This window comes from Schistocerca gregaria, chromosome 3 (assembly GCF_023897955.1).
Source record: "Schistocerca gregaria isolate iqSchGreg1 chromosome 3, iqSchGreg1.2, whole genome shotgun sequence".
NCBI lineage: Eukaryota > Metazoa > Arthropoda > Insecta > Orthoptera > Acrididae > Schistocerca > Schistocerca gregaria.
In genome coordinates, this window is record NC_064922.1 from 737,331,832 (window position 1) to 737,354,512 (window position 22,681).

Sequence of the window (22,681 nt, forward strand, 5' to 3'; positions counted from 1 at the left end):
GTAATGCACATCTGACCAATTTAGGGGTACCCCACAGTTTTCAAACCTTTGGTGCAAGTCCTGAAAGTCTCAGCCTAGCTTGTCACAGAACCCTTGAAGTCTCTGGTTCAATCTTTTGACTAGACTCAAAACCAGAAATCAGTTTTGGAGACAACACTGCAAATTGTGAGCTCCATTGAGACTCAGTGTGCAAGGATGGTCTTCTCAGTCTTCTCTTCTGGTCGCTGTAATGATCCAAATATTATCTCAGAACCCAAACGACAGGTGTCATTTGTTCCAACATGCATCACAATCTGCAGTTGGTTGCAACATGTTCTCTCAGTGGCTGCAGGAATAGTCTCTTCAATTTGTTGAATGATGCCCCCATGCATACACAATTACTGTGTTTCTGCCTGTCCCTTGCTGACATTTCCCTATGATGTACCATTACTTGCCACACATTTGAAGTGCCGACAATTAATAAACCCCTGCCCTTCTGTTTTTGCCTCTTCTTGATACAGTCAAAGCAGGTTTCCCCAGACCAAGTAAAGTGGGCTCCAGCGGCTCAGTTTCAGTGAAAGACAGCACCTTTAACTTGTTGGTTAGAAGGATTTGTACAGCATGTTGAGTCCTCCCTGGTTCCTGTCTGCCCTGTACAGGACATCTAGATCTTCCAGTGACATGCCACAAGCAGTCAAGTGGACAAGTGGTGATAGATCCCGTACTTCCTGCAGAGGAGGTAGGACCTGCAGGAGAGGGTAGTACTTGAGATACCTTTGGTATCCTCGCTCTCCCAGGGATCTCAGTAATTCTGAGGTAATTTCATCTACTCCAGGGTTCTTGCTTTAGCTTTGGTCTTTCAGTGCTCCTTAAATTCTTCTCATGGTGTCATATCTCCCAACTCATCTTCATTTGCTTCTTCTTCCCTTTCTCTGACATTGCATTAAAGTTCACAGTAAAAGTGGGGAAAATAAAATCACTATAGAATTAGTCACCTTGTGTAGGATTCAGAGTGGCATTTTGTATGTTGGTGGGAAGTTTCTGAGGAACTTCCATCTAATGTTAAGCAAGAAACTGAGATTTCTTACGAATTAAAAGACAATTAAAAACATACATTACTGATCACCCATGCAAATTGTATGGTATACATTCAATGACTGAAGACTTCTATTAGCCTTGAACAGTGTGATTGTTCTTTGGAAGTATGACAATGTCTTTGTTACCTTGATACTGGTGTATGATAAATCTCATTGTGGGTATGAACCCAACTGTAGAAAATAAATATCATCTATTTCATGTTAGCCATTCGTGGGTTCTTGGCACTGCATTAGAAGGCAGTTATTATGATTGCTTCACCATTTTATGTGCTAGGCTAATGTATCCTTTCATGTCAAGTCATGTAGACAAATGTTTATTTAAGGTAGTCTTACACATTAAACAATCTGAAAATATTTCTTACTATGTATGGTACCAGAGGGAAAAGCATAATGTGTGATATTTCGTTTGATCTGAAAAATACTTTGACTGACATTTGTTCCATATTGGTAACTACTTCTATAAAATAAATTTAATTTGACAAAGTTCTTAAAATTAGAGAGGCAGAAAGATTGAGCAGTACTTAGAGGAGGTACACCTCCCAGCATGGTCTACAGATATTACCTTACATTAAAAGTTCTGTAGAGCTGCAATGTAACATCCCCCACACTCAGTCGCGCGCGCGCACCCACACCCACACCCACACCCACACCCACACCCACACCCACACCCACACCCACACCCACACCCACACCCACACCCACACCCACACACACCCACACACACACACACACACACACACACACACACACACAGTGCTTTAAGTAATTCCAATTTTACATGCTACTAGTTTAGGAGATGCATTCAAGTTACAACACCCCCATTCCCCACCCTCCACCTCACGCAAAACACAAACTAATCATATGAAAACTGTGAACCTTGTGTCACTTCCCTACATAATCTGTCCACAGCTGTGCATATTTTTCCAAACGTTGATGCCATGATTCCATGGTCACTGCCTTGTCTATTGTTACAGCTGATTTAAAGTTCCATTCGTGCTATCATCACACATCAACATTGCCTGGAAATATGCCATAAACACAGTCATGTGGTCGTCTTGATGGCACTCAGCATTTATGGCACCCACGAGGAAGACTTTTTGCCATTATATCGAAAACAGTCCCCACTCTTACCGCAGCCTGAGATCTGTGTGCTGTATGGTGCTGCCATCTCCATCACACATTCACAATGAGTACAACACAACACTGGGTGAGAGCTAGTGGCTCCACCAAACAAGAGACAGTTATTTTCTGGGATACATAAGGAAATCTCTCTATTCATTAATATAAGAGAAAACAACACATGAATAATTTGCTAGTCTTTCGGTCCAACTGGATGCAAAATATGAGAAGAAACTTACACTGCAAAAGTACAAATACTAATACTAAAGAACCATTGTAGAAGATGCATTGCCCTGATGAAAGATGGTATGTTGAAGTGTGTATTTTTAGAACATGTCTCACTCACCAGCTTGCTGACATGCATCTATGTCCATATCTAAGGAAATGGTGGCTGACGTATATTTTGAGTCTGATGAAGTAATTATGGCAGCCATAGGTGTTGTTTTTTTTTTTTCACACTTTCAAGAACTGTGTTTTGGAGATGCAGTGTACTCATTAGAAAGTAATGGAAAAAGTTCTTTGGCCTATATAGGGCCTATATTGAGAAATAAGATTTTTCCCCCCTTACTGAAAAGGAATCTTTCACTGCCAGGCCAAGAAGTGTATATCCTCACTTTGTAGTGTTGTTGAACACATACATGGAAATAAGCTATTAGGTCAGAATTGCTTGCCACAGAAATTAGAATCACTCAATTCATCAGCGACATATGTATATGATATAAATGTCACTAGCAATATTATAAGAAGAATAGTTACTTCTCACCCTATAGAGAAGATGCTGAGTAGCAGATAGGCACAACAAAAAAACTGTCAGAAAGTAAGCTTTCGGCCAACAAGGCCTTTGTCAAACATAGACAACACACAACTCAAACACACCAGTCTCTGGCAACTGGAGCCAGACTGTGAGCATCAGCGGATGATGGAAGAGACAAACATGTAGGGGTAAGGAGGCGGCTAAGTAGGGGAGAGGGAGGGGGAGGGATAGCAGGGTAGGTGTGAAAGTGCTGTTAGTGGGAGCATATAGGGATGAGGTGGAGAGTAGGGCAGCTAGGTGCAGTAAGGCAATTAGATGGAGGGTCAGGGAGAGAGGGGCTTAGCAGAAAAGGAGATAAGTAAAAAGACTGAGTGGGAACAGGGAAGGGGCTAGGTGGGTAAGGACAACGGCTAATGAAGGTTGAGGCCAGGAGGGTTATGGTAATGTAGGATGTATTGTAGGGAGAGTTCCCACCTGTGCAATTCAGAAAAGCTGCTGTTTATGGGAAGGATCCAGGTGGCACAGGCTGTGAAGCAGTCAGTGCAATGAAGAATGTCAGCAACAGTGTGGTCCAGTTGTTTCGTGGCCACAGTTTGTCGGTGGGCATTGATGCAGGCAGACAGCTTGTTTGGTTGTCGTGCCCTGAAGAATGCAGCAGTGTGGTTGCAGCTTAGCTTGTAGATCAAATGACTGGTTTCACATATAGCCCTGGCTTTGGTGGAATAGGTGACCTTTGTGACTGAACTGGAGGAGGTTGTGGTGGTGGAAGGATGTATGTGACTGGTCTTGCATCAAGATATATTACTGGGATATAAACCATTAGGCAAGGGTTTGGGAGCAGAGGTTGTTTAGGGATGGATGAGGATATTGTGTAGGTTTGATGTGTGGGAATATCACTGGGGGGGGGGGGGGGGGGGTAGTGGGTAGGTCTTTTCTCATTTCAGGGCACAATAAAAGGTAGTCAAAACACTGGCAGAGGGTGTAATTCAGTTGCTCCATCCTGGGTGGTACTGTTGTCATGAGGGGAATGTTCCTTTGTGACTGGATGGTGGGACTTTGGGAAGTGGCCAAGAAACAATTGAACCATGCCACTCAACACGTCATTCTTCATTTCAGTGACTGTTTCACAGCCTGTGCCAACTGGATCCTGTCCACAAACACCAGCTTTTCTGAATTGCCCAGGTGGGAACCTTCCTTCAATATATCTTACATTCCCGTAACCCTCCTGGCCTCACTATTCCTTTGTCATTGTCCTTTCCCATCTAGCCCTTTACCTGTTTCCATTCCACAAATGCACTCAGTCTTTTTACTTCTCTCTTTTTCTGCTACCCACCCTCTGTCCCCCGCCCTCTGACTAACCTCCCGACTGCACCTAACTGCCCTATTGTCCACCTCATCCCTGCCGACTCCCACTAACAGAACTTCACTGTTCCGCACTCCTGCCCTACAATCCCTTGTGTGTGTGTGTGTGTGTGTGTGTGTGTGTGTGTGTGTGTGTGTGTGTGTGTGTTGCCTATATTTGACAAAGGCCTTGGGGTCAAAAGCTTATCTACTGACAGTCTTTTTGTTGTGTCTATCTGCAACTCAGTATCTCTACTATATGGTGAGTAGCAACTACCCTTTTCATAATATTGTTACAGTTCATCTTGGACTTTTCATTGTTGATAAATGTCACCAACATAAATATAATATGCTACTAATGTAAATGCTACTCATCAGAATCTTCTGTCGTCTACAGCATTCAGTTATGCAAATCATAGCATTTATTTGGAGAAAGTAAAATTTCATGTACCTAAAGATGGAACTATTACTTTCTTTAACTCATGGTTAGCTAACAGGAAACAAAGTGACAATTAGGAAGCTCCACTGACAGCAAAAAAGAATCACCTCCCAACTGGACTTGTCTGTGACAGCTAGAGCCCTGTAAAGATCTTTAAAAGTTAAGTACTTAACTTGCGTTGGCCTGTGGTTCATCAATGTTGTGGAAGCTGCAAATAATGAGAACAGTATGAAAATTTCAAGCTTGACAAATTATTTATTGACATCATCTGATCAACAGAGCTGACATAAGTGCAAAACATCTGATGAAACTGAGCTAAACCGAACTGAACTGCACTGACTCCTGAAGTAAACAAAACTTGACTGACTGCCTGCACAGCGTCGCTGCATTGCTTTAAATTCAATTTTAACAATTGCTACCACTGTTAATTTATTACAAAATGTAACTTACAATTAAAAACAATTCCATCTAAACTAACTGCTGTTACATTTATACAGGTTATAAAATATAATGTCAAATAACATAATATTTTTATCATCATCTTGGTTTTATGTGTGAAAATTAATTTACAATCTGATTTCAACAGTTATTTTGATTTTACTTTAATTTCGAATTAGTGACTGTATGGATTTTATTGCTAACATTTGCTCAAAGTATACATATCCTGCTTCGCCAGATTACATAAATTAATTACACATTTTCTCAAATATCGGAATTTCTTAAATTTGGGAGGTGTAACTAACAAGAGGTAAATATCTGCATAATTTACAGTCATCATTAATTACAAAGAATTACATAAAAATGAATAACGAATGAAATTACCTCACTGGATAATGATTGTTATTTTCATTTAAATTGTAATGAGCTTTTTCCATTGGTGAATTTACAGATTCAATTGTGGTAATTAGAGGCATTAGTTATTTATGCTAACATTTCCACAGCCTCATAATATTTGTTGCTAAACATTTATTATTTCAGTTTCATGATCTGATATTTAACTTGGCATACGTACATATTTTTGTTAATGACAATAATCTATTAACAATCACGAGAATGTACGTCATTCCAGAATATTCTTTATGTATTTACAAAGAAGAATATGTTTTTGGGCAAATTGAAATGAATGATACCTATAAAAATACACACAAAAGGTCCTAAGAAGCATTGAATCATACGATAAATACACGGATGCATATAAAAAAAAAGTGGTGTCGGACAGTTCATAATGATCTTGGGGGAGGCTGTTGCATAATAACCTTCAATTGATATCGGGTCCATTTCAGGTCATGTTATGTGTAAATAATGTCTCATGTAATGGAAATTTAGCTTAAGTTTTACATTGTTTCTCTGAATTTCATTGCTGGTTTGGAAGAGGTAATTCTCACAAAGTTAGTTTGTATTTCTCAGTTTGTTTTGTGACTTATGAAATATTATTTTTGCAAATGAATTCGCATGTGCCATGTGTGAATGTAATCTACGTGACTTAGAAGTAATTATCTTGTTTATTGCAGCATCAAGGTTGACCTTAATTCCAACCATTTCTAAGTTCCACCCTAGTATTTTGTTGTTGAGACAGCTGTACATTGTGGTGAAGTTACGCTGTAGCTGCAGTGAGAAAGTGTTATGTATATCTGAAGACAGGTGATAAAAGCCAAGACCAGTTATCACCTGTATTGAACTGCAACTGTGACTGAAATAAACAATCAACTAAAACTTTCCAACAATTGCTTCATCTCTGTACAGACAATATGAGTGCCCTAAAATTATGTCTCTTGATGAGAGTAACTAGCATTTTGCTTGGCATCATTTTTTGCCTACCTGTGAATATTGGTAAAATCTTAATTGTGTTAGCTACTAAGATATTACTGTATTTTGTTCTTACCTTAGTTAAAACAATAATGGTTCTTTTTTATTCTGAACACTCAGGGAAGTACTGCAAAAGAGGATGTGCCTTATGGGGAACTTACGACTTGTCCACAAAGTACATTCAGTGAAGAGAAGTTTGATGATGATCCAATGGAAAATTGTGTAAGTGACAATGTGAATTTGTTTGCTAACTTCATGTACTGTCCCCTCACCTGCCCTCCTTCCCCCTCCACACATTCCACTTAAGTTTAAAATTACAGCCAGTTTTCATTTATGGTTCTCTTGTGAAAGCTTCTTGTAAATTGTATTTCTATGAATTATATTGATGACTCAAAATATTTATACTTTTATGGTCATTACCTGTGGTGTGACAACCAGTGTCCATTTTTAGCAGTTATCTGTTACCAATATTCATGGCACTTCTGTGATATAAGTTACCATTATTAAAAAATTACTTTAATGTATCAGAAAATGTTTGTACTCTACTTTTACTTAAAAATCCAGAAAACCATCTTGAAGTTTAAAATATCATTTGTGTTCTCACATGTCGCTGCCAAAAAATTTTCTTGCGCCTAGTAATTATCCTTAGGTTTGTAAAGCTCTAAAGTGGCTTAATTACCTGACGAAACAATAAAATGGGATTCTGTAATTTTTGCAAAAAATGGTTGTCTCAGTTTTCTTGCTGAAACATGTTTGAGCAACTCTATGCCACCTCCAGCAGTTGGTTTCTAGAACAGTCAATCATTTTTATTTAGTTTGGTGCAAGTCAGCATAGAATTCATTAAAGATACACCCCCTAGGGTCACATCATTCTTTTGTGAGTTTGTGTTTGGCCCCAGACTTTGCAGCACCTTCTCCCTTTCTGTGCTGCATGTCTATTCTCATAGCATTCTTTTTCCCCTCCCTTGGGGAATGTGTCTGGGATATTTTTGGTAAAGTGTTGTGGGGTTGTAATAGTCTGACACCAGAACAGCACCTCATATGTTTTTCTTTCTTTCCTCATTCTCCATCTCCTATCCTTCCTCAGCTTTGGCATTTGAGGTTCCTCCACATTTCTTCTTCCTCTCTGTGAGCACCTGAAGGTGAGCCCATGCATTTGACATGTAATGGGTGACTGGGTAACACTTATTTCCCACCTCTGGGTTGACAGGTAGGGTTCACACGTAACCCCCCTCCCCGGGGAGGCCAAGCCCAGGGAGGGGCGATTGCCTGAGCTTTTACCTTCCTAAATTGCCAATTCGTCCCTCCTCTGTAAGGAGTTAGGAAGGTGTGGCTTTAAGCAGTCACCTAAGGCTAGGGAGGCCCCCTGAGGGGGGACCCCCAGTTGGAAGGAGCACACACACCATCGGAGATGCTGACAGTCATGGGGGATTTTTTTTTTTTTTTTTTTTTTTTTTCTTCACAGTGAGCCAATCACCATCTCAGTCTGCTTCTACTAAACGTACATGGAGTGAGACTAAAGATTGAAAGAATCATCCAAAAGCACTTTAGTTCCTCATGGTACCATGTACTGAAGGTGGTCAGCCCTTTGCTGCAATTAATTCATGTATTATTCAGAAAGATGTTGATGCAGTTGTAGGCCCTGTGAAATCCTGCTCTCATTTATGTGATGGAACTTTACATTTGAAGACCAGTTGTGATTTTCAAGTCCAACAACTGCTTACGGCTTCACTCCTCCATGGCTATCGTGTTTGTGTCGAGTCCCATCAAACACTGAATTTTTCACATGTGTTATTGACACTCAGCTGTTTGATCGCCTGACGGAGGGATATATCCAAACTTACCTCTTTGACCAGGGCTCACTGCAGTCATCGAGTAATGTCAAAGATTGATGAAACCATAGAGCCTACACGCAATCTGTTTCTCATGTTTGATTGGGTACTGCTTCCATCAAAGATCAAAGCAGGCTATGAAGTCACCATTGTCCAAATCCAATGTATTGCTACCAGTGTCAATATTACAACCACACTTGCATATCCTGTCAAAACATGACTAAATATGTTACTTGTGGTAGGGATGCTCACAAGGGTAATTGCACACCACCTCTCCACTGTATCAATTGCAATGGCAACCATGCTGCCTCATCCTGAGAATGACCTACGTATTTCGATGAGCGGGCTGTCCATGAGATCAGGGTGAAGGAAAAGTACCTTACCCTGTCGTTTGCAAGTTGTTGGCTAGTCAAAAGCCCTGCATTTTACCATTTGCCACTTAACAGTACTGTTCTTCCTATGCCTCACTCCATGAAGGACATGGCCACGCAGACTTGCGACCTCAAATTCAACACTCCAGTTGTATCATGATAGCATCCCCATCTCTTTCTTGTCCAACTGCACAACAAGGCACCAAATCTATGCCCATGACAGCAAAATCATCTGCTTCACACCCAGCAGGCTGCAAAGGGCAAAACTCGCACTTCCGCGAAAACTTCATACGTCCCTCCAGCCACAAACATCTGAGTCTTCATCTGCCAGCCACAAAAGAATCAAAGAAAGAAAAACAGTTTTCTCCTTCCTCAACTCGGAGATCCTCTTCAACAGTGTCATCACATGACACCCTCACCCAGCTGTCCTACCATTTTGCCAGCATGCACTGCCTGCTGTTTCTCTGTTCTGGAATCTGCAGGCTGACCAAGAGAGAAGTCCAACACCTATGCAGATCTCATGGAACAGGATCCTCCAGCCTCTGCTCCATGTAGCGCTGAGTCTTCAAAGGCTGGCATTTGGCAACTGCCAAGGTGACAACCGTTCATTTGTTCCCTCTTCCTTTTTTCATGATGACTCTCCTCCAATTGTATGTTTATGGCGTTAGATCCAACAAGGAGGAATTACGGTCACTCTTGAAATCGTAGCATCTGCATGTTTTCTGCCTCCTAGTAACATAATTGCATCCTCATGTCTGCCCTGACCTCTCGCATTTCCTTCTGTCTGCTTTGACCTTCCTTCCCTAGGGTGGCATTCTATCTCATAGAGGGAGTCATGCTGCTCACCCAGGACCATTTTCATAGCCAAACCATATAACTGAACACTTGATTGCAAACTATTGGAGTCCACATTATCCTTCCTCACTTCGTCTTTTCTCTTTACAAACTGTATTTCCCTCCATCATTCGGCAGGACCAGGACAGACTTCCTCCGCTTATTGATCAACTCCCTCTTCCCTTTTTGTTGCTTGATGACTTTTGTGCACACCATCCCCTTTGTGGTTCTTCCAGAGCCTGTCTGACAGGTACCCTCTTGACTGACGTTCTCAGTCAACTCAATCTCATTTGTCTTAACACTGAAGAACCCATGTTCCTTTCAGACTCCATGCACATCTATTCTCATTTAGACCTCTTTATGATGTCACACATGGTCAGCCCTGCCCTAGTCTTCACAACACATCTTCAATCTCCATAAAATGACGCCCATCTGTGACACAACAGAAAGATTCATATTAAGCCATTGGACCACATCACTTTGTGACTGTCCTACTTCGATTTTTCCTATGGCCCTCCACCAAAGATTGTCTGGTAGGTGTCTTCTCTGTGCCATACTGCACAGACAGCTGAATTTCATTTACTAGTTATTTTAACAGTTTCACTTCCTCTTCTGTTATGTGCGGCAACATCTGTTGGCTCTCTGGGATCAAGGTCCAATGCCCAATTTCCAGCCTGACCGTAGCAGATGATGTCACTGTGGACCCTATTGCTACCTCCAACACCTTAGGCCATTATTTTGCGGAGATTGTACACATGGTGTGGCCTGCACGCTCTCTTGATTTGGATCCCATAGAGCATGCATTAGGGACATGGGTTGCATAACATCACCATCCACCAACCACTGTCCAAGACTTTCGAGCAGCTCTGCAGATATAATGGGCATTATTGCCTCAACATGAGATTGATGATATCATTCACAGCATGCCACATTGTTGTCAGGCCTGTATCGCTGCCAGAGGTGATCGCACTGCATACTGAGCACATTAACCAGTTGTTTGTCGGAATCTGGGTTTAAATCAGTTAAGTTGGAAAAAATGCAGAACTTTTTTGTCTACTGTCACGCATGTTACAGTTGTTTAAGTTCTGTATTCTTTACATCTTTACTATCACTTGTTTATGCTGTTTTGTGGCAAAAGAAACACAACCTTGCAAAATTTTTGTTTGTTGCTTTAATTTTTAACACAGTGGAGATCATACTCTCACTTCATCCTCATCTTCCGCTCCAGGGCCAGACAAAGTTCACAATCAGATGTTGCAGCATCTTTCCCTTGCAGGCAAGCACTCTCTCAATTTGGGCAGATGGCACATTTACCAGGTGCTGGTGCGAAGTCACTTTCGTACCGATACCTAACCCTGATAGAGACAACACATTCCTTCTAGGTACCACCCATTTCTCTCACATGCTGTGTTTGCAGGGTGATGGAATATATGATTCATGGCCAGTTGGTATGTTGGGCTCGAATCTCACAATCTTCTAACCACTGCACAGTGTGGATTTTGAGTGTGCCATTCTGCAGTTGAGCACCTAATCACTTTGTCAATCATGTCATGAATGTTTCTCTGTAGAAATACCAGCAGACTTTGGCCCTGGTTTTTAAAATTACAGAAAGCCTACAACACTTACAAGGAGATTGGTACTCCATACTCTATACATGTGGGGCTTCTGAGGCCACATGTCCCATTTCCTTCACCAATCTTTAAAAGACCGAGTTCTCAAGATATGTCTGGGTTTGGTCTTATCAGACATCTTTATCTAGGAGAACAGGGTGCCTCAAGGCTCCATCCTGAGTGTCAGCCTCTTTGCTGTAGCCATTAACCCTGTTATGCCCTGTCTCCTGCCGTGCATCTCCAACTCCATTTTCGTCGATGACTTTGCAATCTATTGCAGTTCCCCATGGACTTGTCTCTTTGAGTAGTGTCCTCAGTGATGTGTCGGTCGTCTGTACCTGTGGAATGGCTTTTGCTTTTCCACTGACGAAACCTTTTGTATAAATTTTTGGCGGCGCAGTGGGCTTCTTCCAACATCTTCAGTTTCTCGATTTGCCACACATTAAGGTCCTAGGCCATGGTTTTATTCATAATGAGCCAACATCCCCCTCACCGACTCAATTTACTTACAGTCTTCAACCATAATTGGCTAAAAGATATTTTCCTTTCACAAGGGAGGGATAGTGTTTTCATCCCCACTCCATGACAGGCTTTTGGGGATCCTTACTGATTCTTATTAGGCACATTTTGTCTCAATGATCATTTCGTGGTAGAGTTGATACATCAGTCTCTCAGCTTCACACAGTTCCTAGAGAATAGTGTTACTCGCGTTTACTTGCTGAGTGTAACACACTTCCTTATCATCATTGATGGGCTAGTCACCTCTGTTGGACCAGTGGTTACATTCTCACTGTACATTAATGACTTTTGAATTTGGTATAAATCCAGTCTGAGTCTTGGTTGATCACGATCTCTAAAAAGCCATCTGAAGGGCATCCATTTGGACCATTTCCCATGGTTTCACATTTTCTCTCATAACTTGGCTGGCCCATATTCATGAGCTTAATGTTAGCTGCACAAACTAGGACAGATATAATTCAAGGAAGTAAAGTTTCAGTCCCCCTCAAAACTATTTAGCATCTAGACGTCTCAGTGCAGCTTGTCACCCTATGATATCTGCTTTTTGCTATCTTCTCTCTGACCTTAGTCATTAGTGCCAGCTCATCTGTCTTTCTGTGAGTGGATGTATCAAGGAAATTTCTGTCCAATATATCTAATTGCTGCTGGACTGTCCCTTGAATAAGGGATTGAGGACCTTGCTGTTTAGTCCCTTAACATCCCCTCCCAACCAACCAGCAAACCAAGTTTATGAGTAAGAAATGCTTTTACAATCATAGTCAGTAATGACATTAAATTATTTTTATATGTGAGACAGTATGTCCTCCTTCCTTTTTATTGTAATTAATGTTTGTTTATCCATTTCCTCATATAGTTGCAACATCTGTGTCTCATTGTTGCTTAACACCATATTAGAGTAACCATTATGAAATATACCTTCGAACTGTAAAATGTGATATGTTGTAGTGACCCAGAGCAGTAGACAATGTGAAGCATGTGAACAGTTATAAGAAAATAAATTAGCAAGGATTGATGCCATTTAAACATTCTGCAGAATCAGTTCATTACAGCCAAACTAGTTAATGCAATAGCTGTGTACTGCATTGCACACTTATTTAAAAGTAAACCTTTTACATACAGGGTATAACAAAAAGATGTGGTCAAATCTTCAAGAAATATTCCTAACACACACAGAGAAATAAAATGTGTTACGAAGATATAGGTCCACATAAACATTATTTCCATGTTGGAGCTCATTTTTGCTGCTCTTCATAATCACATTAATCATTGGGAACACAGAGAAATAGAGCATATCAATATTACACTAAACATTTTCCTACATGAAATGTTCCAAATATCCCCTTGATTACATTTGGTTAGAATGTACAGTAAGTTGTAATTCTTAGGCTCACCACCAGTGTTTGTTGTTCCAGCCGAACAAAGATAATATTGACATGCGCCTCGCGTCACTTCTTGTGTTGGCATACAACTAAATTCATTGCTATATTACCATCAAGTATGTAGCATCAGCTGTGTATTGTTCATCACAAACTGATTTCTGGCACAGTGCAGTCGAAGTGCACTCAAATGCGGAGTTGGAGGGAACCCATTTCCTATACTGATTAGCAGGTGGTAAATTGCTGTAGTGCTCAATATTTGTCTTAGAAGAGATTTCCAGAACAACAGTGCTGCTACAGGAAGAAGTTTGAAGCAGTTGATTGTCATCTTAGGGAGCATGGGACAGCCGACTTCTCACAACTGGGGGAGGCCTAGAGGGATGAGGACACCTCAACTGGAGGAAGAACCTCTTTGTGCAGTTGACAACAACATTGTCAGTGTGAAGACAATTAGCTGCAATAAGTGATGTTGAGCACTTCTGTGAATGGTTCATTCAACAGTGTGTCAACCTTAACTTTAGTGCAAATATGCTGTTCACAGATGAGGCTTTGTTTCAAAACAGATGATTAATGTGTTGAAGAGTTGTAAGAAATGAGCTCTAACGTCGAAATAAAGTGTTGCTGGACCATGTCCATGTAACCTGTTCTTTTCTGTATATGTGGGAAATGCTTCCTAAAAGTTTGGCTACATCTTTTTGTTACACCCTGTGTACATATGATACTAAAATAAGATTAACTGCATTGACTGTCTGTTTCAACAGTCTGTGGTAGAATATTTTATGTATTATGAATGAAACGCTCACAACCCTGGAATAATTTTCTACATTAATCCTTTTTTTACAATCAGTCTTTCAGCTGTTACACCATCATCAGGTAGAAAGATAAATACAGTATGTGTGGCTACAAAATTTTGTAGGAGTATAGATTTTAAGCTACGGGATTACAGAGTATCTCAGTGAAATGTTATGTAAAATGATTGAATTGAGACAAAATATGTGACACATTAAATAATGACAAATTACAACAGTTGTTCTGCAAAGAAAAAAAATGAACAATAAAGTTTGGTCACACATTCCAAGGGAGTGGCCAAACACACTAATCTTACCTGTAATAGGTCAAATATTACAAGTAGGTGAGATACACAAATCAGATAAACCAGATAAGTGAAGTAACTGACTATAAAAAGTATTTTTTTTTTTTTTTACATTGCAAATGAAACTATAGTAAATGATGTAAAGGAAAAACAAATGGGCATTTGAGTAGGAGGGGTAATTTGCAATATGTTCTGGATGAGATTAGCTGCAGCTAGCAGTGGTGGTCATTCACTACTAAGCTTGGGGAAGTTGAAATACACTGGTGTCCAAAATTACAGCAAAAAAACTATTTTCCCATCCCGTGTCTAATTCACGATTGAATCATACAAACTGTCCGCCAGATATACATACAATATTGATCTGCATGGAAGATGGCACCCCAGTCAACGGACAATCATGCTAACGATGGCAGCAGGGCAAGGCACGCATAAAACTAGGTAATGTTTGCCAGGTAGTCCCACATCCTTAATCGTTGTGTACATAGTCAGAGATGGCTCAGTATAGCAGAGAGAAAATACCTACCAGACGCTCTCCGGAAGAGGGTCATAGAAAGAATGGAAGCATAAGTCGCAGACTGATTTGACATGATGGCTGGGTGTGAATCGCTCTATCATTTCTCAGTTTACAGAGACCGAAACTATATCTGGAAGACCAGGACAGGGCTAACTATGTCTGACTTCAGAAGAGAGAACAATCATTTGGCTGTAAGGGCACGACAGTACTGCCTTAGTATTGCATGGCAACTGGCTTGTGAGCTCGCAGCATCCACTGGATATGTTTTATTGAGGTTTTAGCAGAGTGACCTTTATTACCGGAGACCTCTGTCTACATCTTGACATGTCTTCACAGAAGGAAACATCTAGTCATCAACATGCCACCTAGGCAGTTGAACAGTAGGCCAGTGTTACTTTAACAGACAAGTCCTGATTTAGTCTGGAGGGTGATTTTTGATGGATTCGCATCTGGAGGAAACATGGAACATGAGTTCGGAACCCAAACACTGTGGAAACAACAGATATCGTGGAGAATCCTTCGTGGTGTGACCAAGGATTATGTTTACCACTCGAACTTCTACTCATGAAACAGTACGGGTGAATCACAAGGTTCAACTGCTGTCAGGTATCATGATGAGATCTTGGGACCCTATTTGTGGTTATTGCGAGGTGCTGTGGGCCCGTACTTTGTACTAATAGACAGTAATGCCCAACCTTATGTTGATGTTTTGCCGGAAACAGAAGATACCATGTGATGGCAAGGCCTGCTTGCTCTACCAATTTGAATCCCATAGAACATGTCTGGGATGCACTAGGGAGGTGGCTTGCATCATGTCAGCAGCTACCAACCACTCTCCAGGACTGTGAGCAGCTCTGCAGTAAGAATGGACATTATTACCTCAGCATGAGGCTGGTGACATTCACAGCATTCCCTATTGTTGTCAGGCCAGTATTGTTCCAGAGGGGGGTCACACCGCGTACTGAGCACAGTTGTCGGAATGTGGGTACAAATCCGTTAAGTTGTAAAAAATGAACATTTTTGTCTACCATTATGCATGTTGCACAGGTGTTTTATGTTCTGAATTCTACCTGTTTATGCTGTTTTGTGGAAAAATAAAAGCAACCTTGCAAAATTTCCGTTTGTTGCTTCAATTTTAGACACCAGTGTATGTTCATTAATTTACATCATTTCAAGGCAGTTCACCTTCCTCTCTCTATGGATATAATGTAGGACTTCATGTTGCACCATGTAAGTATGACCTTTTTTAAATAGGTGGTCTGCAATTTAGAGTCCTGTTTTCCATGTTTCCAACTTTTATGATGTTCCTTCAAGGCGGTGCTTATTGCCCTGCCGGACTGACCTATATGTAATTTGCCACAATTACAAATAATTTTATACACTCCATTCTTTTCCAAAGCGGGAATGCTGCCTTTACCATTGACCAAAAACTGACCCAAAGAGTTCTTCATATCTCAAAATTCATCTATGGAGTAGGAGGAGTTGTCGTTCAGAAATACTTTTAAAGCTATTTGGTACATGAGCAAAGATTTTTGTGGCAGCATAATTCACCCCTTTCTGTGCCAAAGTTAGATTTAACCCAAAATAGTGAAGCTGTGGACAGATCTCATAAGTGAATATATATATTGTGAATATACTGTGTTCCTTAAATAAATGTTTGCAAGGTGATCTTGGTTGGGCTCTAGCTATTATTCTTATTAACAGTGTAGGAAATGACAGATTGCTACTTACCATAAAGAAGACATGTCAAGTTGCAGTCAGGCGCAAGACACTAACAATGGTGTTTGGCTATGGCTTTTGCCACACACACACACACACACACACACACACACACACACACACACACATACACATATGTTTGAACGCTTTCTGGCCTAAGATGCTGCAGCTGGCAGTTTCTTTCTTTCCTCCCCCCCCCCTTTTTGTGTGTGAGAGAGAGATTTGTCATAGTAGGCTAATTTACTGATATGTGTATCTTCAAAATTTGTAATTTCCCTGTTAGCATAAGTACATGAACCTAAACGTTCCAGCAGATCAGCAATGTGTTTTTTTCCAGTTCAGTTTCTCATCAATGTGTACACCCAGCAATTTTGAATATTCTGCCTTAGCAACAGACTTCTCTTCAAAGTCTATATTTACCAATGTTGTTATGCCTTTTTCCTATACAGAATTGTATATACTGTATTTTCTCAAAATTTAGTGAGAGTCCATTTGCAGTGAACCACTTAATAATTTTCTGAAAGATATTATTTACAATTTCGTCACATAATTCTTGTTTGGTGGACGTGATTAGTGTACTTGTACCATCAGCAAAAAGAACTAGCTTTGCACCTTCATGAATATAGAGGTGAGTCATTAATATATATTAAGAACAATGAGGGACCCAAGACTGAATAGTGTGGGACTCCATTCTTGATGCCTCCCCAGTTAGAGGACTCCGCTGATTTTCACTGACTATCTGTCATGTTAATTTCAATTTTCGGCATTCGTCCAGTTGAATACGAATTAAACCATTTGTGCACTGTCCCAGTCATACCACAATATGTAAGCTTATCTCGAAGAATTTCATGATTCACACAGTCAAAAGCCTTTGAGAGATCACAAAAAATCCCAATAGTCCAGTTATTCAGAGCATTTAATATTTGATCAGTGGAAGCATATATAGGATTTTCTGTTGAAAAGCCTTTCTGGAAATCGAATTGACATTTTGTTAGTACATCATTTTTTACAAATACATGAAGCTGCTCTTGAATACATTACTTTTTCAAGAGTTTTGGATATAACTGTCAGAAGTGAGATTGGATGGTACTTAGCATCAGACCTATACCGATTTCTTATGCAATTGTTTAACAATTTTTCATTCAATAATGTCATATGGTATAATATTTTGGGGTAACTCTTCAAGTCAAACAAAAGTTTTCAGAGTCCAAAAGCGTGTAATACATATTATTTGTGGAGTAAACTCACAGACGTCTTGTAGAAACCTCTTCAAAGAACTCTCAGTATATTTACTTCTTAATGAAATTTGTCCTAAATAATATATCTCTTTTTCCAACAAACAGCTCAGTTCATACACACAATACCAGGAACAAAAATGATCTGCACGAGGACTTAAAGCACTTACTTTAGTTCAAAAAAAGGGGTCCACTACTCAGGAACACTCATCTTCAATAATTTGCCAGCAAACATAAAAAATTTAGTTACAAATAGAGATCAGTTTGAAAGGAGCCTGAAAGACTTACTAGTGGCCAACTCTTTCTACTCCATTGACGAATTTTTTAATAGAAACAAATGATGTGTTGTATATATTTATACTATTAGTATTGTTATTGCAGCTTTTCTCAAAAAAAAAAAAAAGAAAAAAAAAAGTGACATGTTCCACATCCACAAGGATCTCCTCAACACGGATCTGTGGAACGAAAAACTAATCTAATCTAATAGCATATTTCAGTCTATCCAGAAAACTTCCCTGTTTCAGTGGAGCTATTACTTGTGTGGTGTAGAATCCTACTTACCTTTTGAGTGAATTTATTATTTACTTATTTTCAGGAGGAGAGGTGGCTTGAATTTCAGTTTTATCAAATTGCATAGGTATTGTCTCTTCCATGACCAGCTGTATCCTATTTTCCTATAACACTTAAAAAAAGATTATTAAAATTATTTTCTAAGTCTGACTTTTTGTTAACAAACTTTTCATTGAATTTACAATATTATGAGAAGGGAAGTTGCTACTCACCATATAGCGGATATGCTGAGCCGCAGATAGACACAACAAAAAGACACTCACAACTATAGCTTTCAGACAATTAAGGCCTTCGTCAACAATAGACTCATATATGCATGCGTGCGCGCGCCAACAAACACACACACACACACACACACACACACACACACAACACACACACACACACACACACACACACACACACACACACACAAACTGCATTCTCAGACAACTGAAACCACTCTGCGAGCAGCAGCACCAGTGCATGATGGGAGTGGCAATTGGATGGGTACAAGGAAGAGGCTGGGGCAGGGAGGGGAGGGATTGTACAGTGGGGTTGGCAGACAGTGAACTGCTGCAGATTAGGCGGAGGGCACAGCAAAAGTGGGGAGGGGAGGGGGACAAGTAGTGGAAAAGGAGAGGAAAAAACTGGGTGTGTGGGTGGAATGATGGCAGTGTAGTGCTGGAATGGGAACGGGGAAGTGCCTGGATGGGTGAGGACAAGTGACTAATGAAGGTTGAGGCCAGGAGGGTTACAGGAACGTAGGATGTCTTGCAGGGAAAGTTCCCACCTCCGCAATTCAAAAAAGCTGGTGTTTGTGGGAGGGATCCGTATGACACAGGCTGAGAAGCAGTCACTGAAATTAAAGATATCGTGTTTGGCAGCGTGTTCAGCAACAGGGTGGTTTTTTTTCCTCCACAGTTTGTCAGTGGCGATTCATGCCCCCCCCCCCCCCCCCCCCCCTCCGTCCCCCACTTCTCCCAACCATTTGCCCACCATCTGGTAGATCAGTGTTTCAGGAATGTAGGGGTATTTATATTTCACCCAACGCTCAGCTCCTGTGTGTACTGAAGGTGGTGCTTGAAATTCTTCAGCCTCCAATGCTGGCAGTAACTGTACGCCTTCCTCTTGTGGCATTAAGAAGGTGTCGTTCGTGTCCAGTAGAGTGGAAGGTGACACTATGTTTGGCGTGTACATCTTCTTCGGTATATAACTGATGTGCAGGTTTGACCGTTCTGATGATACCACTTGGCTCTTCCCATTTTGATCTACATGCATGGTATGTTTGTCCCAGGAGAGCACTCTGTAGGGCACAGAATAAGGGGGCTGCAGTGGTGACATAGTTACTGCCTCATGTCTCAAGACAGCAGATGGGTGAAGTCTGTCCAAATTCTCGCTCACCTTTGCAGTTCAGTCTGTCATCATGCCCCGATTTGGTCAGCGAAGAATTCCAGCGAAGAATTCTATGGGCAGTCATATGGGTTCACTTAAAACCAGTTCTGCAGTGAATGCTCCTTAATCTGCTTTTAATGCTGTACAAAAGCCCAACAAGACTGATGGCAAAGCTGACAACCAAGATTGCACATGGAACATTAATGCTGCTTTAAATGCCCTATGCCAGTGTTCCACCATTACATTGCATGTTGGGTGGTACGCCGTGGTATGATGGTGTTGGAAACTGCAGAGGTTGGCCAATTCCAAGAACAGCTTCAATTCGAATTGACTCCCCTGGTTTGTGGTGACATGTAAAGAACAGCCAAAATGTGTGATCCATGATGAAAAAAATACTTGTGCCACCGTGTCTGGGGGAAATGTCAGATAATGAAATCACCTCCACCCATCTGGGGAAGCAGACCACTGGAGTGAGGAGGTAACAGTAGTCCACAGTGTCCAGGTGTACATTTGTGGAACATTGCATCGTAAGTGGGAACTCTCCTACAGCTTTGTTCAGATGGCAACAGAAGTCCACAGTATCTAGGTGCACATTTGTGGAACGTTGCATCGTAAGTGTGAACTCTCCTACAGTTTTGTGCATGTGTCATCCAACCTTGGCCCTCCGACAACCTGAGTACATTTTTGTCCAACTACGGCAATTGTTATTTATATTGGACCACACGTATCTGTCCATCATCAGTTTGACGGAAGTGTTTATTCCCAGGTGAGCCAGCCCGTGGATGCTGTCAAACAACTGCCATCGCAATTTCTCAGGTACAAAAGGTCTTGGATTTCATCGTGATAAGTTGCACCAAACTTGGAAATGTTTAGCAACAGGTTGTATTTGCCGCAGATATAACCTGGATGTACTGTCGTAACAGAATTCGGCAAATTGTTGGTTTTTCTGTTGCACAGTAGCTAGCTCCTTGTAGTCAGTAGCCTGAGAGATCGATTCCAACTGAGACAAGACATCTGCCATGGCGTTCTCAGCTCCTTTTATATGCTGTCATGAATTGGGTGATGTGCTGAAGTTGTCTAAATTGTCATAGTAAGCATTCATCTTTTTTTTTTCTTCTGAAGGTGAAAGTAATCAGGTTGTGGTCTGTGAAAAGCGTGAATGGTTTGGTTTCAATTCTTGAGTGGCAAGCAGGAGTTCAATGGTTGCTGTTCTATTGTCAAGCACACTAATGGCAATCATAAATTTGATATCTTTGTTTACAGTGCCATGGTACTGGAAAGTCGGATCAAGCATTGCAAAGACATAATTCAGGTGTATCAGAATGAACTGCAGTGGGCGTATTTTCATATTGCTACTGTTATCCGCTGAATGATGCAATGGAAAAGTTCAATGCAATGTTTTCCTGGTTTACTGTGTGTGTCATGTGGACGCGCCAATTCTGCAGTAGATGACACTGAACAGTGCTGTATTTGTAGAGCGTGATTTGAGGTACCATGTGGACTTCGTGGCCCCTCCCGCCAGAGGTTCGAGTCTTCCTTTGGGCACGAGTGTGTGCATTGCTCTTAGTATAAGTTAGCTTAAGTAGTGTGCAAGTCTAGGGACCAATGACCTGAGCAGTTTGGTCCCTTATAAATTCACACACATTTGAACATTTGGTGTATTTGTTTGTCGATGACAGAATTCAGTGTACGTGGTCACCAATTTGGTTGGTTAATTTGGGAGAGGAAACCAAACAGGGAGGTCATTGGTCTCATTGGATTAGGGAGGGATGGGGAAAGAAGTCGGCCATGCCCTTTCAAAGAAACCATCCCGGCATTTAAGTGAAGCAATTTAGGGAAATCATGTGAAACCTAAGTCAGGAGACCAGACACAGATTTGACCCATCATCCTCCCGAATGAAAGTCCAATGTGCTAACCACTGCACCACCTCGCTCGATTGGTCACCACTTTAGCCAATTACAGCTTCTCTCTGCTCACTAACAAGATTCAACAAAGTAGTTAGACAATAGCTTTTTATTTTAAGCTCAAACACCATTAACTGAAAAATGTAAGCCAATAAAAAGAATAGTGATATAAATCGTAGAGTAAAGAAGATTGTCTGTGCACTCGTCACCACGGGATAATGCTGCACATCACTGTGCTTTCACAGATGTTCTTCTGGCGAATCCCACAATTTTCATACAAGCTTAGTACATGTATTTTGCGCTCAATTTCTAAAAAAAAAAAAAAAAAAAAAAACCAAGAAGCTCGCCTACTTTCTTTTGTAATGTCCTGATATTCTGATGTAATATACTAACATTACTTTTCACTGTCCTTTAATGAGAATATTGTGATATTTCAACATCTCTAGTACCTGCCTGTCTAAGCTTCTCGTTACGCTTAATTTCATTCAATGTTCAATCACTGGTCCCTGATCTTAGGGTAAAAAAGGATACTCCCATGAGTTTCAATGCCCCTTCCCACCTTAAAGACTTTGCAATCATCCTGGCCATTTTACCTTTCCCTTTCCTACTGAAAAAAAGACAGCAAAAACATCTGTAGCGTGTATCAAGAAGAAATTGGGAAGTTTAGACAGTTTAAAGTGCTATGTAACAGAACTTCCTGAGTGATTTTCCTAAATTCCTTTAATTTATTTTCCATTGTGTGCAGTTAATATTACAGGCATCACAAAAGTAACTTAAAATTTTGCAGCAAGTAACTGATAAAAAGTTGAAGCACAGACAAAGCACTAAACCACATGCAAGTGCTGCCTGAAAGCTGCCAGTACTAAGAGATATGAGCGGTGTTGAGACTCTGACATTAGATATTGATTCAGTAATGTGTCCACTTAACAATAAGAATACTTTCGGGATCAAGATTGTTATTTGACAATAAACTATGTAAATTCATTAAAATAATGAACTCTGTAGTACTAAAATAATAAATTTCTGCAGAGTGGATGACTGAAAACTTCATTACTAAATCACTACTTTTTTCAATATTCATATTGTACATTTAATAAAAACAACATTTATTTGCAATGTGGATGAATAGTACTTACAACCTCAGCACCCCACAAATTAAACAAGGAGAACGATGCGCAAGATTTATTCTTCACA

The 22,681-nt window shown here is 40.6% G+C and overlaps 1 protein-coding gene across 1 annotated transcript in view; it reads left to right on the top strand.

Moving 5' to 3' along the window:
• The window catches only part of LOC126353790 (E3 ubiquitin-protein ligase TRAIP), a 199,064-nt gene that overhangs the window by 174,003 nt on the left and 2,380 nt on the right, over window positions 1–22,681 (top strand). The window contains 1 exon segment of the mRNA XM_050002879.1: window positions 6,656–6,757. Within this exon segment, the coding sequence (XP_049858836.1) occupies window positions 6,656–6,757 (102 nt within the window).